We start from the raw sequence: 13,667 nt of genomic DNA, 5'->3' as shown, positions 1-13,667 counted from the left end.
TTGCGCACATTTCTTTTCAACGACAGCGGCAAGCTTCAAGCCACGATTTGTTAATGCCTGCCGTATGCACTCTAACCCATATTTATTTTTCTTTAGGTTCCTTCTCATGATCAGGGTCTCCTGTCAGTGAACCTGATCTAGATAAACATACGCCTGCACAGACTCTAAGAGCTGGCTGGTGTTCATGAATTCCTGTTCCCTGGCCATGCTATTGAACATTATCTTTGTCTTCTACATGTTGATCTTCAACCCTATTCTTACACCTTCATGGTTAAAGTCCTCAATAATTTGTTGTAATCCATCCCCAGAGTTGCAGTACCGGACGTCAACTGCAAACAGAATTTTGCTGAGATATTCGCCATTGATCCTCACTTTTACGCCATGCCTGTCTAATGGCTTGGATACTTCTTCTAAGCATGCAATCAATATCATTGGATAGATTGCGTCTCCTTGATCAACCCCTTTCTTTATAGGTAATTTTCTACTTTTCTTGTGGAGAACGGAGGTAGATGGGGAATCTTCGTAGATATTCCCCAATATGTTCAAGCATGCCTCCTGTACTTCTTGATTACGCAGTGTCTCTACGATTGCTGGAATCTTTTCTCCATCAAACACATTTTAATTATCTATAAAAGTCATATAGAGAGGGTTGATTGTACTCTGTATATTTCTCAATTAACCGATTGATGACATGGATGTGATAAATCGTGGAATATCCCTCCCTGAAGCCAGCCTGTTCCCTTGTTGATTGGGTTCTTTGGAAAATTATATTTTATGCAACACTGAAAGCAAATTAATTGGCCTATAATTCTTCCATTGTTTAACGTCTCCCTCCTTATGGATTGGTATAATGTTGGCATTCTTCCAGCTCTCTAGTACACTGAAAGTAGTGAGGCGTTACGTTAAGGGCAACAAGCTTTTCAAGCATGATGTCTTCTCCTGCCTTGCAAGGCCGCATATGCATATGCCGACGCAAATAAAAGGAAAAAGAAAGGAAAAATGTTACTCGAGAACATATGGTGCCATTGCATTTTGCATGAATTAATATTATTTATTTATTTAATGTGCAGTGATGTATAGCCTTGAAAACGGTGTTGGGTTGCGGAAATAAACCTGACGAGATGGACACCAAAGCGAGCCGTAGCACTGTATCAAAAAATTATTTACGAGTGGAAACATTCGATCAATACTTCCATGTGCTGGAACGTTTACCTTTTCTCGAGCAATGCATAAAGAAATAACCTTGACAGATGTATGCACATCTTACAACTGATACAGCCAAAACAGCGAATTCCGACATCCTTCGGAAGTAGCGAGGGTCTGTTTGCTGGCTCACGGTCGCGCTCCAACGCAGCTACTGTGTTCGAGCCCGGTCGTGAGTGGCTGTTAGTGGTCGGTCCCAGATATATGTGCAGGTGGCGTTGCAGCACTATAGCGTCAGCTTTCACCGCTGCAGCCGTACGAACTCCAAGCCGGCATAAAACGCGAAGCCGGTTTAACACTACGTCAGGAACAAATATATATATATATATATATATATATATATATATATATATATATATATATATATATATATATATATATATATATATATTACTAATGAAAGAATATCACGCTCATAAGTTGCCTATTTGAGTAAGGTAATCATAAGATTATTTTTATCGATGATTATGTTTCAAAGCCAATTCGGGGTTTCGACACACGTGGCGTTGCATTTACGTTTGGTATCGATCCACGTCATCCGCCCGTCGGCCTTCGCCGTTGTGGAGCGTGCACAATCGAAAAAGATCGTGCTCAAACATTTCCTCCGAAATTGGGCGCGTGCTGCAAGGCATTGTGTCCTGCCCAATTTAGGAGACCATGGCCATAAGCTTGCTCAGTTAAGTTCGTGGCCACCGCACTTACGCCATCTCCCCCTTTCACCTGCATCCGCATGTTCGATCTATTGACTTCCTCTCCTAGGCTGAAAACCTACGCTTGCTTGCCACGCACGCTCTTCCATATATACACCCTCTGTCAGAGGAAAGGAGTTGGGTCCCGACTGCGTTGCATCGCGTCCGTGGATCTACCGGCGCATACAAGCCCCCCCCCCCCCAGAATGGTCGAGCGTGAGTTCTCGGGTAAGTGCAGGCAGTAATCAGCTGCATAATTCAAAGTAAGCGACTCTAAAAAGTGCATGCATCTTGCGGTGCAGTTGACCTCGTGAAGGCGCAGCAAACTATGGCCATGAATAAAAAAAAAAAGTCGCAGTTTCGCGCGGAAGGCGAATCATCAATTGCGATTAGCGGACAGCTAGCTATACGAAGTAAGGATACTAGCTGTATTGGCCGTACAAACTTGTAAACATAGGCATACTAACTGAATTAAAAAGCATAGTGTCACGCGCGCACAAGCAAACATTAACACATCTCGCTCGATGACAGCGGAAACGCGCTGTCAAAACGCTGTAGTGAGGAAACGCGGCAGCAGCAGCGAGCGAATTGACCTTCGTGCAACCGCTCGCATCAACGCGAAGTGGCGAAACCACGCCGCAGCGCGGACTCTGTACCCGTCGCAGATGGCTTTCAAGATACAGCGGCCCGGCGGGTCGCGCGCAGCCGCCGGGAGATGAACACGCCCCCCTACCTTTGAGCGCGACGGAAGGCGGCACGCTTCTTCTCCGCTTCCGTCCGTTGCGTGCGCGAGATTGAGCCGCTATGGCCGGCTCACCCTCACGGTTTCACTCGCACATGCAGCATACAGCGCGCGGCGACGATTTTATCGCCTTTACACTTCATCCGGAGCCTCACGCCGACGGCAGAAATGCGCCGGGAGTGGCCATATAATTGCCATCGTAATGAAAGTTTAGGCGGCCGGCGCGTAGCCGCGCGCACTCTGTAGGATCTCGAGACTCGAGCAGTAGCTACTGAATATGCAGCGAAAACTACGATATGTTTTTTTCTTGCTTTGCGTCACATTGATCGGCATCAAACACCGATGCCGCGAAAGAGCAGCAGTATAGACGCGTGCACTTTGAAGCACTGCAATGCTACAAGTCAACGGAAGAAGGCGCGCTCCGTTGAATTGTTTGTGATAAGAAGCGAGCAGTTGTCAAGACTCCTGGACAAAACAAAATATACGCTTTTGTAACAATGATACAGCAGTTTATTGCAAACAGTTGTGGTTTCTAATACATCGACGACAGATGACGATGAGGAATGGACAATATTTACAGGGCGTTTGGGGGAAGAAATTTTAAATGAAGCAGTGAGAGATCACTGTGTGGGTTCAGTTTAAGGGCGAAGAACAGAGCGAATTCAAGACTGCACAGAAAATACAAATTTTAGACAACGTTTTGTACCGCCCTTGAGCACAACGTGATTGGCAATAGAAACTAGCATACTAGGACGCAGCTTCACTGGTTAGACGAAGTTGGGTATGCCGCTTGCCGTACGACATGGGAATTACAGGGAACAACGTCTCAAGCTATGCACGATTTGTTTGGCCTCGTCACAAGATTGAGCAGCATCTCTTTGCAGGAGCGGAGTTAAAAAAAAAAGCGTGACATCCGAGATACGTGGGAGGCCTTGCGAAATTTGTCTTCACAAGAAAAATACGGGAGGGCACTCCCACCCAATCAGGTAGCCGGGTAGTCTGCCACAGAACAGGAGAAACATAAATACGAGTCAATGGCAGATTCGGCGGCCTTAAGTAACAAGAGACGCTGACTGCCCCGCAATGAAATGCTAGTGAGGGGAACCGCTGAATCACTACGTGACACAAACGACAAGAAAAGAAAACACAGCAAACGATCAGTCCTGACTGGAATGCCGAGACTTGCCGGAAACATCCAGAAGAACTTGAGAATCCCCTGGAAGTCGCCGCCGTCTTCGCCGCTACACAGGCAGTCTAGCGGCTAGTGGATGAGGGCGTCCTGAAGGCACGTCGCTTGCTGACTAGGCTTATTGCGAGGCGGCGCCGAGAGAAATAACCAACAGTTTGTTTTGTCAGCTCAGCGTCGCTTCGTCGTCCTGGGTTCGAAATGATGTGCCCACCAGGCGTTGAAAGGTGAAGGCGTTTGGTCATCGGCCCATTCCGATGCGGAATAGCCAGTGATCCGACGCTGGTGACGTCATCAGTCTAGTTTGGTTTGCGAGCCGTCGGCGCCCGCCGTCACTGCCGTCTTCACGTGACCGTTTCGCTGCTGCTGCTGCTGCAGGCTGCGCGCCGTGTGGGAAGCCTTGTAGGCCTTGTTGTAAAAGTTGCGGAACATGAAGAAGAGCAGGACGGCCTCACCCATGAGGATGTAGGCGAAGTAGGGAGGGAAGCCGCAGTCGTAGAAGACTGGAATGGCAGCGTGCACGAAGCCGATAACGAACTGGACCATCTGGAACTGGGTGAGGTAGCGCTTCCACCACAGGTATTTCCGCACCTCGGGTCCCATGGCAGCCAGGCAGTAGTAGGTGTACATCACAATGTGCACGAAGCAGTTGATGAACGGGAAGAAGGCGTTCTGGCCGCCGGCTCCGAAGTTGACGCCCATCCACACGGTCCAGGCGACGGTCGAGTGGTGCACGACGTGAAGCAGCGAGATGTGGGAGAACTTCTTGGTTAACACGAAGAAGACCGTGTCCATGAACTCTATCATCTTGATCACCAGGTACCACCAGCCAAGGGTCGTCACAGCCAGCGAGTCCGGGTCGGTTCCGTAGCTGACGGCCTGGCAGAACCAGTTATACGGTCCCAGGTACGTGTAGGAGCCGCCCAGAACGAAGAAAAGCGTGCTAAGCACAACCATGAGGAGGTTGTAGGCGACCAGGACACCCTTGATCTTGAACGGTTCGCGGCCTTTCATCCAGTTGGGGCCCCAGACCTTCACGAAGTAGACGTAGCCGGCGATGATGGACATCATGGTCATCGGGCTGCCCATGAGCGGCCAGCCCTTCACCCGCGGGTCCGTGCTGGCCACCACAGACTGGTACGTGGTGAACACCTTCTCCAACAGCAGATCCATTGCTGCAGCACTGCGCGTTGCCGACAAGGCGGACCGAGGAGACGAGAGAAGCACCACGGGAGGACGCGGTTGAAGGAAGGAGGGCGCGCGCTCGTTCAGCTGGAGCCGTGCACGACTGGCCGGCGGCGGCGGGAAGAAACTGTGTCTCGTCCCAGCGGAAGCAAGTGCCTCAATGCTGCTCTGGCAGCTGTCGGGAGTCCGGTTTATACGCTGCCGCCGGCCCCACGTGACTACCTGCGTAAACGGGGAGGAGGAAAGGGATCAGCCGCCGCCTCCTCGACCACCCCGTTCGGCGGCAGGGTACGGCCGTGCCCTCTCGCACCCCTCTCCCGCTGACGTCGTTGCCGTCGGTACAATCGCGCGGGTCGGCCGACCGCCCGGTAGATACCGCCTCAAGGCAAGCCAAGGCGCCATACCAGGAGCATAGGTCTGGGCCTGGCATTCCCCAAGGTCTGTCCTCCTCGTCTCTTTCCGCGCGTTCCTTTCTTCTTCCAAGGGCCTCATCTGTTTGCTCTCCTTTCCTTCTTTTTTTTTTTTTCTGAGACCCTCTTCGGTCTCATCATATCTTAACACGCCTTAGAGCAGAGAGGGAGAGTTGCAGAGAAGCACGCCCGAAAGCTTGCTCTGCGCATAGCGTCGTTGCCCTCAGCGCTGCTACCGATGTCGTCAGCAGAGAGGGGGTGCGGTAACCCTTTGTTTTACGCAATATTCCTACATGCGTGTGCGGGAAGGATGCCCCGATCATTGCGTCAATCGCTAGGGCGGGAAAATTTTGATAGAACTTGTTGTCTTTCGTTACATTGGACACGTGCGCGGCAGGAATCTATTTCTTATTTGCCAGCGCAGCCGATAAGTTCGGTTCACACCAGATGGAGGCGATTATCTTCGCTGCGGCGTTAACAGTGCGCCGTCGTGGTGAAGAGGCGAAAGAAGGCCTAATTTGGCAGGAAAGCGGCGTCGTTCGCTTAGTTTAATGCATGGGTTCTTACGAGTTACAGCGAACGTTGCAGTACGTTATCGCCGCGATTATTTCTGACGCGCGACTTGAGAATGAGCTCTTACCTTCAAATCCGGGCGCCGAGAAGAGGCGGGAAAGATGCCTGTGATCCGTACTACCAAACAAAGTTTCGCCCGCGACCGTCCTCTGAAAAGATGCGCAGCCGATATATGCACGGCTTGAACTGTTGCAGCCTCCGTCGATTAAAGTGCAACACACTTTATTGCAGGTTGTACAACGTGTTGATGTATTCTTAACAGGCTCCTACTAAGGTAGCGTCATGTAATTTATTCTGGAAGAACACACGCGCACGCGAGCACGCACACATATTACAAAGGAGTGTTTCAACTTTTTTTTTTCTTTTTTGAACAAGGACCACTGAGCATATCACACGCGGGCAAGAACGAGCAGTCGTGCCAAGTATACGAGGTGACGGGTTGGAACTACCGGCCGCGAGGGCCGCATTTCGAGAGTGAGTGGCACGAGGCACAATTGGGCTTCGGAATCGCACCGCCTAGCGACCGAGAGCGCTTTAGTATGTGTGCCATGCAAACACGAGTGCGGAATGTTCGCGCGCGCACGTTTGCTTATGGAGGCGCAAAGCGCGCCCTGCATCTCGATGCGCGGCCTCGTCATTGTGGATGCCGCTGCTGCCAAAACTCGGTGTGACGTAACCGAGGTTTACACACGGCAGATAGCTTGCTTTCGGGTGGCAGTGGCGGATATAAACGCACGCTGCAGCCTCAGGTCTTCTCCCATAGGGAGTGTGTGCGTGCAGCTCTTGCTTTCTTATAGTGTCTTTATTTTAAGCGTTATTCTTTCCGCGTTTTTTTTTTTCTACGTTCACGTCTACGTCACGGGACTAAGAGGGGTAACGCCTACTCCTGCCGAAGCACCGCTCTCATAGGGAAATTGTGAAATCCGTTTCGATGTCGAAAATTCTCGTCATCGCGCGTGTACGCGTGGACGAGCAAGTGAAATGATCGTGCGATAATTCGTTAAATTACCCGGCGGTTATGGTGCAACAGTGGCGGCCATCGAGGGTGCGGCGGTTCGCTGCTCATTTTCGTCGCTGCTCCAATAATTCGCAACCTCACGAAGCGTATTTCAGGCGCATTTCCGACGCGTTGCTTTCATGCGCGGCCGCGACGGAGCTCGGAAATCGCGCAGCGCGATTACCACGCTGTAATGGAAAGAGAAGTGCGACTGACGCACTTGATATATGGGAACGACGTGCGTTTCATTTCGATTGATATTCGTCGTTATCATATAGCGGAGTAAAAGTGCCGACCCGACGTGGCACGATTCCCGGCCGACAATGCGTATAGCGCAGGCGTATATGTGGCTGCAGCTCCAAAAGACCTGCAGTGCGACGCGCCCGTACCGTTTCATAGGAAAGCTACCACAGAGACAACATTCTGATTGTTTAACTAACATGTGATGGTTAGTACAAGGATTAGTCTATTTTTTGTACTTGTGGTTTCACCCTTTCTTCTGGCGCTATTATAGCGCTTTATCGTTCTAAATTACAAAGCACTCATAGTTTTCCAAACACAGCATGGCAAGGACTTTTGTTACTGATCGCAACACATATATGGTTTCATCCGCACATAAGGTTTTGCTTTTTTTATTATTTACTGTAGAATAGCTGGAACACCATTTATACCCATACTTACAAGTGCCACAGTGACATCTCGACCAGCGCTTTTTGCTACGCTAAGCAGGGATGAAATAAATATTGATGTAGACAGATAAATCGAGATGGATATGACATCATGCTCGAACGACGGGACAAATGAGATAAGAATAAAAAAAATAAACATATGCGGATCCCACGAGCCCTGGAAACCGGTTGCGGTGTTGTTTGCGAAGAACGCTGTTCTTGTTTAGCGACCATAAGTAAGTATGCAGAACACACGACCAAGTTGCACACACTTTCTGTTCTGTTATTCGCACCCGGAAGCACCTCGCTCAACATAAACTTGTGACCCTCTAGCATGCGGGTCCCACGCATGATGACGAATGAATGACGAAGATACGGAACGACGAAATTACGAATGCAAGGACGACGAGAGAGTGAAGACGAGGGAATGATAACGATGGCGTGACAACGAAGAAATTATCACAGTGGAACGACGACGACCAACGGTGCGTTGGCGCTGGAGCTCACGTTCGCGCTTAAGCCGAACTCACGTGACTGGATGAATCGCCTGTAGTCAGTCCGCGGACGACTGGGAGGTGGCTGGACTGCAACGAATAGTGTCGCGAGCAGCTCGTGAGCGGCTTTCTTGTGTGAGGCGTGATTCGGCACCACCGTGCGACGTCATGCTCGTTCGCAGACTGACCTGGCAATACTTCCTCTCGTGTGAAACCAGCTTTACATGCATATCACCTGACGCTCCAGGCCCCTCAGGTTGCACTATATCCGGTGTTTGCTTGTTTGTTTGCGCTATATTCGGTACCTCTTAATTATGCAAGACAACAGCCAAAACCCGAACAGTGGAGGAAGAGGAGAGGAAACCTTCGCTCTAAAAATAATTGTCAACCTATTAGCCGCGTTCGAACCAAGAACTGAACGGTTGTGCTACGGGCTCTGTATGCCATTACTCCGGAGCTGCTTTCTTTTACCACGCGGAAAATAGAAAACTGAGAATATTATAGTACGCGGAGATGAGATCGCTACACTCTACAACAACACACAGGAACCTGCGCTCAACATGTGCATCCAGTCCGGCGCAAGTTGCAATACGTATCATGCATGACAAAGTCGAGTCAAAATCTTACCGTCCTATAGTTGCCAAATGATTTCAAAGGGTCACGATAAGGATGAGATCAAAAAATAGGAATTCCCTTTTTTTGTGAGTTAAAATTCAACCTCAGAAGTTCGCAAGGACGTAGATGTAGAGCCCCCCCCCCCCCCCCCTCCCTTCAACCCCCCCCTAGACGCTAGTGGCGCATACCCACTCAGGGGATATGTAAACAAACGTAAACAAATGTAAACAAACGTAAACCATATTCGTTAACAGGTAATTGAAAGCACTTCGCCTCATCGTATTTTCTTACCACCTAACTGCTGGCCCAAGGTCGCGCTGCATTTCCCACAATAAAAGAAAGGGGAGGTTGAAAGTTGCGTCTTAACCATATTCTGCTAGTTCCACAAATTGGTTTTAACGGGCCGCATGCAGGTACGTGAAAAAGATGTGTAATCCTTACCTCCTTAATTGAACTATAGCCAGAAGAGTGCCCATGGGCAGGTCGGGCAAATGACATTTAACTTCTTCGTCTTCTTCCTTAGCGAAACAAGATGCGGAGCACTTACTGCATCTTCAAATTCAAGAATTAAGCAAACATTTTGTTCGATGTTACCTCCACACTTACGGAAAGTATGTTTGCTTTGGGTACCGGGACATCGTGAGTTGCACTTAAATGAAATGGCTGATTCACTAGCGCGAACATACCTCAAGAAGAAGAAGTATTTTAATGAATGGAAAATGTAGAGAGGTCGGCCGGATAATGGAGCATCTGGCCTGCTACTCTACGTAAGGGAAGGGGAAGAGGGGAAGAAAAAGGGTCACAATGGGGGATGATAATGGGAGGAACGAGGTGAATGACACATTACACAACTGGTATCACAGGCGTGAGTCCAGGCCCGTGTCACCTAGGAAACGTGAAAGTGCACGCATTGTCTCTGTCGTCTGCCAACTCTGTGGCCACGCGCCTAGCAAGAGGTCCTCCGACAGTGGTCCATTGTGTAAATGTCTCAATGTATCTGCCAATGTCAGTCTTTCTCGCGCATACTCAGGGCACACCACGAGCACATGTTCTATAGTCTCTACAGCGCCACAGACTGAACAGTCCGGGGAGTCTGTCCGTCCAATAATGTGCAAATATTTGCGCGTGAAGGCGACGCCTAATCGCAGTATGTGTATCAGGCACGTATGAGGGCGTGGAATTCCACGCAGAATAGGAAATTTCATATCGGGATCCAGGCATTAATGAGGAGTGCGACGAGGAGATACTGGGCCTACCTCAATGGTCCTATCATATCTGCTCTGCCGACACCAGGTTATGTCCCCGCGGCTAGGTACAGAAATGTCTCTATATTGCAAAGTTCTACAATATCCGTGCTAACACCGTCTTTTGAATACCGCCATCTTGGTTTTCCGTGGAATAATAATTGGTGTCCTTCAGGACAACTGGAAGTTTCCTTTACAAAATTGAGATGTCCTATATACAGCCTCTAACCCGCCGCGGTTGCTTAGTGGCTATGGCGTTGGGCCAGTGGGTGGACAGTGGGGTTAGTTTCGGCATTGGCAAAGCGTCTCCATGACACTAATAGCCAAAAAGAAATCCAATAAATTTTGTATAAGTTGCTCTATCTTATTAAACTACATAACAATAAAGTGAAGTGATGTAATTATGTATTGAAATAAAATGTGATTTTGGCTATTCCCGTTTTCGGCGCCCTATATCATTATTTGGTCGCTTCATTTGTTGCGCCAATGTGCGGCGCTGTTGCTCTTATCACTTCGGCTGCCATTTTCTTCGTCTGCTCCTGCCGCTTTCTCTGCACGTGCACGTTTTTTTCGCATGCTCTGCAGTTTAAAGCTTTCTGTGCCTGCGGATGTCTTGGCAATGTAGAAAAAAATGGAGAAAGGATACACGGTTTGCTGCGCGGCTGTGTGATGTGGCAGCTCGGGGAGAAACACAAGGGCGAAATTATTCCGTTTCCCAACGGACCAGAAGTAAGCACGCTTCTTCTACAGTCGTAATGAAGAAACAATGAGCGCTGTGCTTATCGAAACAGCTATAGGACTAAACGAAATATCTTCCGCACTTGTTTTGAAGTAAACATCTTTTTTTCGTTTGGCGCGGTGCATTTTCCTGCGGTGGTGTTAGAAACTGAAGCTGCTTGGCCGATTGATGCTATAGCTGACGCGCAGACGGTAATTTCGCTTCGGTAGATGTTAGCGGTTACTCTTCAGTTTTTTCACGAGTAGAAAACTTGCAATTTATATCTGACGAAGTTGTTTGAATGCTTGTTGCGCAAAGTGGTTACGCTGGAGAGCATTCCGGGCACCAGTTTTTTGTTATTAGATCACCCACTTTGAATGGTCATGAACACGGCAGAAGTTAAAAAATAATCACTTACGTAGCAGTCACCGTTCGCGTTTTGAATTATAAGAAGTTCGAGTTACCTATGTGACGACAAAGGTTCGCTTCACTTTTCAACCTTTGCCTAGAAGGGCAGAATTCTTTAGTCGCTTCTTTTTACTCTGAACTTTGGTTTCGCTTTTAAGTATTCTCTAATCATGACCACGTGGTATTTGGCCCATTTTTCAGATGTGACGCATAGCAAAGTGGCGCTAAATGTGGAGTCCTGGCTGGGCTGACATGGGAACAGATGTATGATGGCTACGACCTCTGCTCGGATCACTTCAGGGACTACGCCGACCCTGTCGCGGTCGGCCGTGCCGACTGTTGGAGGGGAAAAGCTGTCCTTAGGATGTGCACTCATGGTTAGCGTTGTGGTTCCAGAGCGTAAATCTTTCATAATAGGAAGTAGAAGGTGCTATAATAGGTGAAACTGCTACAGCAGTGAGGAAAGGATAGAATAGAGCATAAACAGCCGGCGGAATTATTGTCCCCGGCCAACTTATTCTTATGTGTCACTTCAAGCGTCATTGTGAAAGCGAAGAGAACATAACCAGTTGCGTACAAATTTCAGTCTTTTACAGAAATTACAGAAATCGACTTCCAAGGAAAAGCTGAAAAGCCTTTGAACCTCGTCACCAAGATCATACACTGGGGCAGTAGTCGAAACATCACCCCACAATCAGCGAGCAATTTGAACAGCCGCACTGGAAAAAGTAAACGCTCGGACACGTTGGCCGTCCCCGGCCTTCTAGATCTGTAGCCCTTGCTGATAGACTTGCCATAACTCGGTGCAACCGCCGAATCATGATTCACAAATCCTTCGCAAAGATATAGGCTTGGCACAAGTGGGAATATTATCGAAGGCTAGAAGGAGTGTGTCCTTTTCATTGAAACTCTTCGAAGACCCTCCTGTTCCAGAACGAGGCCTCCAGAGAAGGCGGCCCCGTACGGTGTGAATCATGTCTCGGTATGCCGAGGTGAGTCCCCGCCTAGCCGCATGCAGCCCAATCGTTGGAAATGTCGTTCTGGAATATACGCGACAAATGCTGCGCGATTATTTGTACACGTCAAGAAGTAAACATAAACATGTGTCTGCGTCTAACTGTTGCTCAGCCCTTCCCAAGTAAAGTTGAACAACCTCGAAGGATTTAATACCCGTTCCGTGGCCGCCGCTGCCGAACGTCGCGCGAGATTTCTTTCAGATGCAAGATATATATATATATATATATATATATATATATATATATATATATATATATATATATATATATATATATATATATATATATATATATATATATATATATATATATATATATATATATATATATATATATGTATGTATGTATGTATGTATGTATGTATATATATATATATATATATATATATATATATATATATATATATATATATATATATATATATATATATATAGAGAGAGAGAGAGAGAGAGAGAGAGAGAGAGAGAGAGAACTTTATTTTGATGTGGCACGTAGTGGAATGAATCCAGGTTGTGGGTGGCGACTTCAGTCCAGGGCACCAGCGGCAGCACTTTCGTCTCCAGCGATCAGCTTTCGCTGATCATCCAATGCCCAGCTGGACAGCACCATCTCCCACTGCTCGTACGTTGCGTTTCGGTTGGGGAAATTAGTAGGGATTTTTTGGCGGGCCCATGTGGTGTGGTATAGGGTAGCTCGCTTTGTGCAGAAAGAAAACAAATAGGGGTTAGTTAATAAAGGCTGGGGTACATCGCGTGCAAGGTCTGCCGCGCCGAGCGCCCGTATACGTATGTATGACGTCACCGCCCGTGAAGTGTTTCTCGCATATCGAAATCCGAGGCGCGTTTGCATAGAAGCTGCGGCGATATTCATCAACAGCAGCCGCTGCCGTCTCAGAGCGGTCGCGCGGGGTAGCAGGTGATGAAGGAGCGGAAAGTGTGGAGTGAAGAAAAAAAGATAACAGAAAGAGCAAAAACGATGCGAAACGAAAAGATAGACTGGAACGATAGCGGAGAAAGGTCGGCGCCGCCAGCGCGCGCAGCCTGATGACCTCTTACCTCGCCTCCTCCCTTCTGCCTCTATCTCGCGTTTTGGCGGTCGACGCTTCGATTCTTGTCAGACAAAGGCCTCCGGCAATCTGAGAGCCAATTAGCAAGCGAGTACGTATTCGCGCTGGCTTTGTGATCTCGTGTTTGTGTTTGTGCATGCGTGCGTGCGTGTGCGTGCCTCCTGACCATGGGGCAGGCCGGCACGATGAAGGCGAAATCGCTGGCGGGATCCCGGTGAACGTACTTGGGCGAAATTAAGCCCGATTTCGACGCGTTCTTGCCGGCGACTCCGTACCAGGTAGCGGCGCGCACTATTGCTCCGCAAACCTGTTGCACGAGTTGTTTGGCGTTGTTATACTTATTACTATTCGGTCAAAGAGGACGTGCTCAGCGTAGACTCCCTGAACCAGTCAGTGCGAGGTATTATCCAACGAGACGGCCTTTGGCTTCAAAGCATATGCGACGCTAAGCGG

The 13,667-nt window shown here is 48.6% G+C and overlaps 1 protein-coding gene across 3 annotated transcripts; it reads right to left on the bottom strand.

Annotated features, from left to right (window-relative positions):
- Positions 1-3,121: 3,121 nt before the first annotated feature.
- Positions 3,122-9,266, bottom strand: LOC135898893 (very long chain fatty acid elongase 1-like). 3 transcript variants are annotated; one of them, XM_065428097.1, is made up of 3 exons: positions 9,204-9,266; positions 6,056-6,137; positions 3,122-5,227 (listed from the first exon to the last, which is right to left on the bottom strand). In XM_065428097.1, the coding sequence occupies exons 1-3, from the start codon at positions 9,236-9,238 to the stop codon at positions 4,115-4,117; spliced, it is 1,230 nt and encodes a 409-aa protein (XP_065284169.1). In that variant the 5' UTR covers positions 9,239-9,266; the 3' UTR covers positions 3,122-4,114. The 3 variants fall into 3 exon arrangements, with proteins under 3 accessions (XP_065284169.1, XP_065284168.1, XP_065284170.1); XM_065428096.1 differs by lacking the exons at positions 6,056-6,137; positions 9,204-9,266 and adding an exon at positions 5,316-5,450; XM_065428098.1 differs by lacking the exons at positions 6,056-6,137; positions 9,204-9,266 and adding an exon at positions 5,410-5,433.
- Positions 9,267-13,667: the final 4,401 nt, after the last annotated feature.

Source organism: Dermacentor albipictus, unplaced genomic scaffold (genome assembly GCF_038994185.2).
Source record: "Dermacentor albipictus isolate Rhodes 1998 colony unplaced genomic scaffold, USDA_Dalb.pri_finalv2 scaffold_23, whole genome shotgun sequence".
Taxonomy (NCBI): Eukaryota; Metazoa; Arthropoda; class Arachnida; order Ixodida; family Ixodidae; genus Dermacentor; species Dermacentor albipictus.
The sequence above is the reverse complement of the archived record's forward strand: the minus strand, read 5'-3'. Positions and strand labels throughout refer to the sequence as shown.

Bases quoted from the DNA above. Each gene is read 5' to 3' on its own strand.
- LOC135898893 (XM_065428096.1), bottom strand. From the start codon at position 5,435: ATGCCAGGCCCAGACCTATGCTCCTGGTATGGCGCCTTGGCTTGCCTT. The intron at 5,228-5,315 runs GTGCGAGAGGGC...CCGTTTACGCAG, and splicing joins ACGACGTCAGCGGGAGAGGG to GTAGTCACGTGGGGCCGGCG.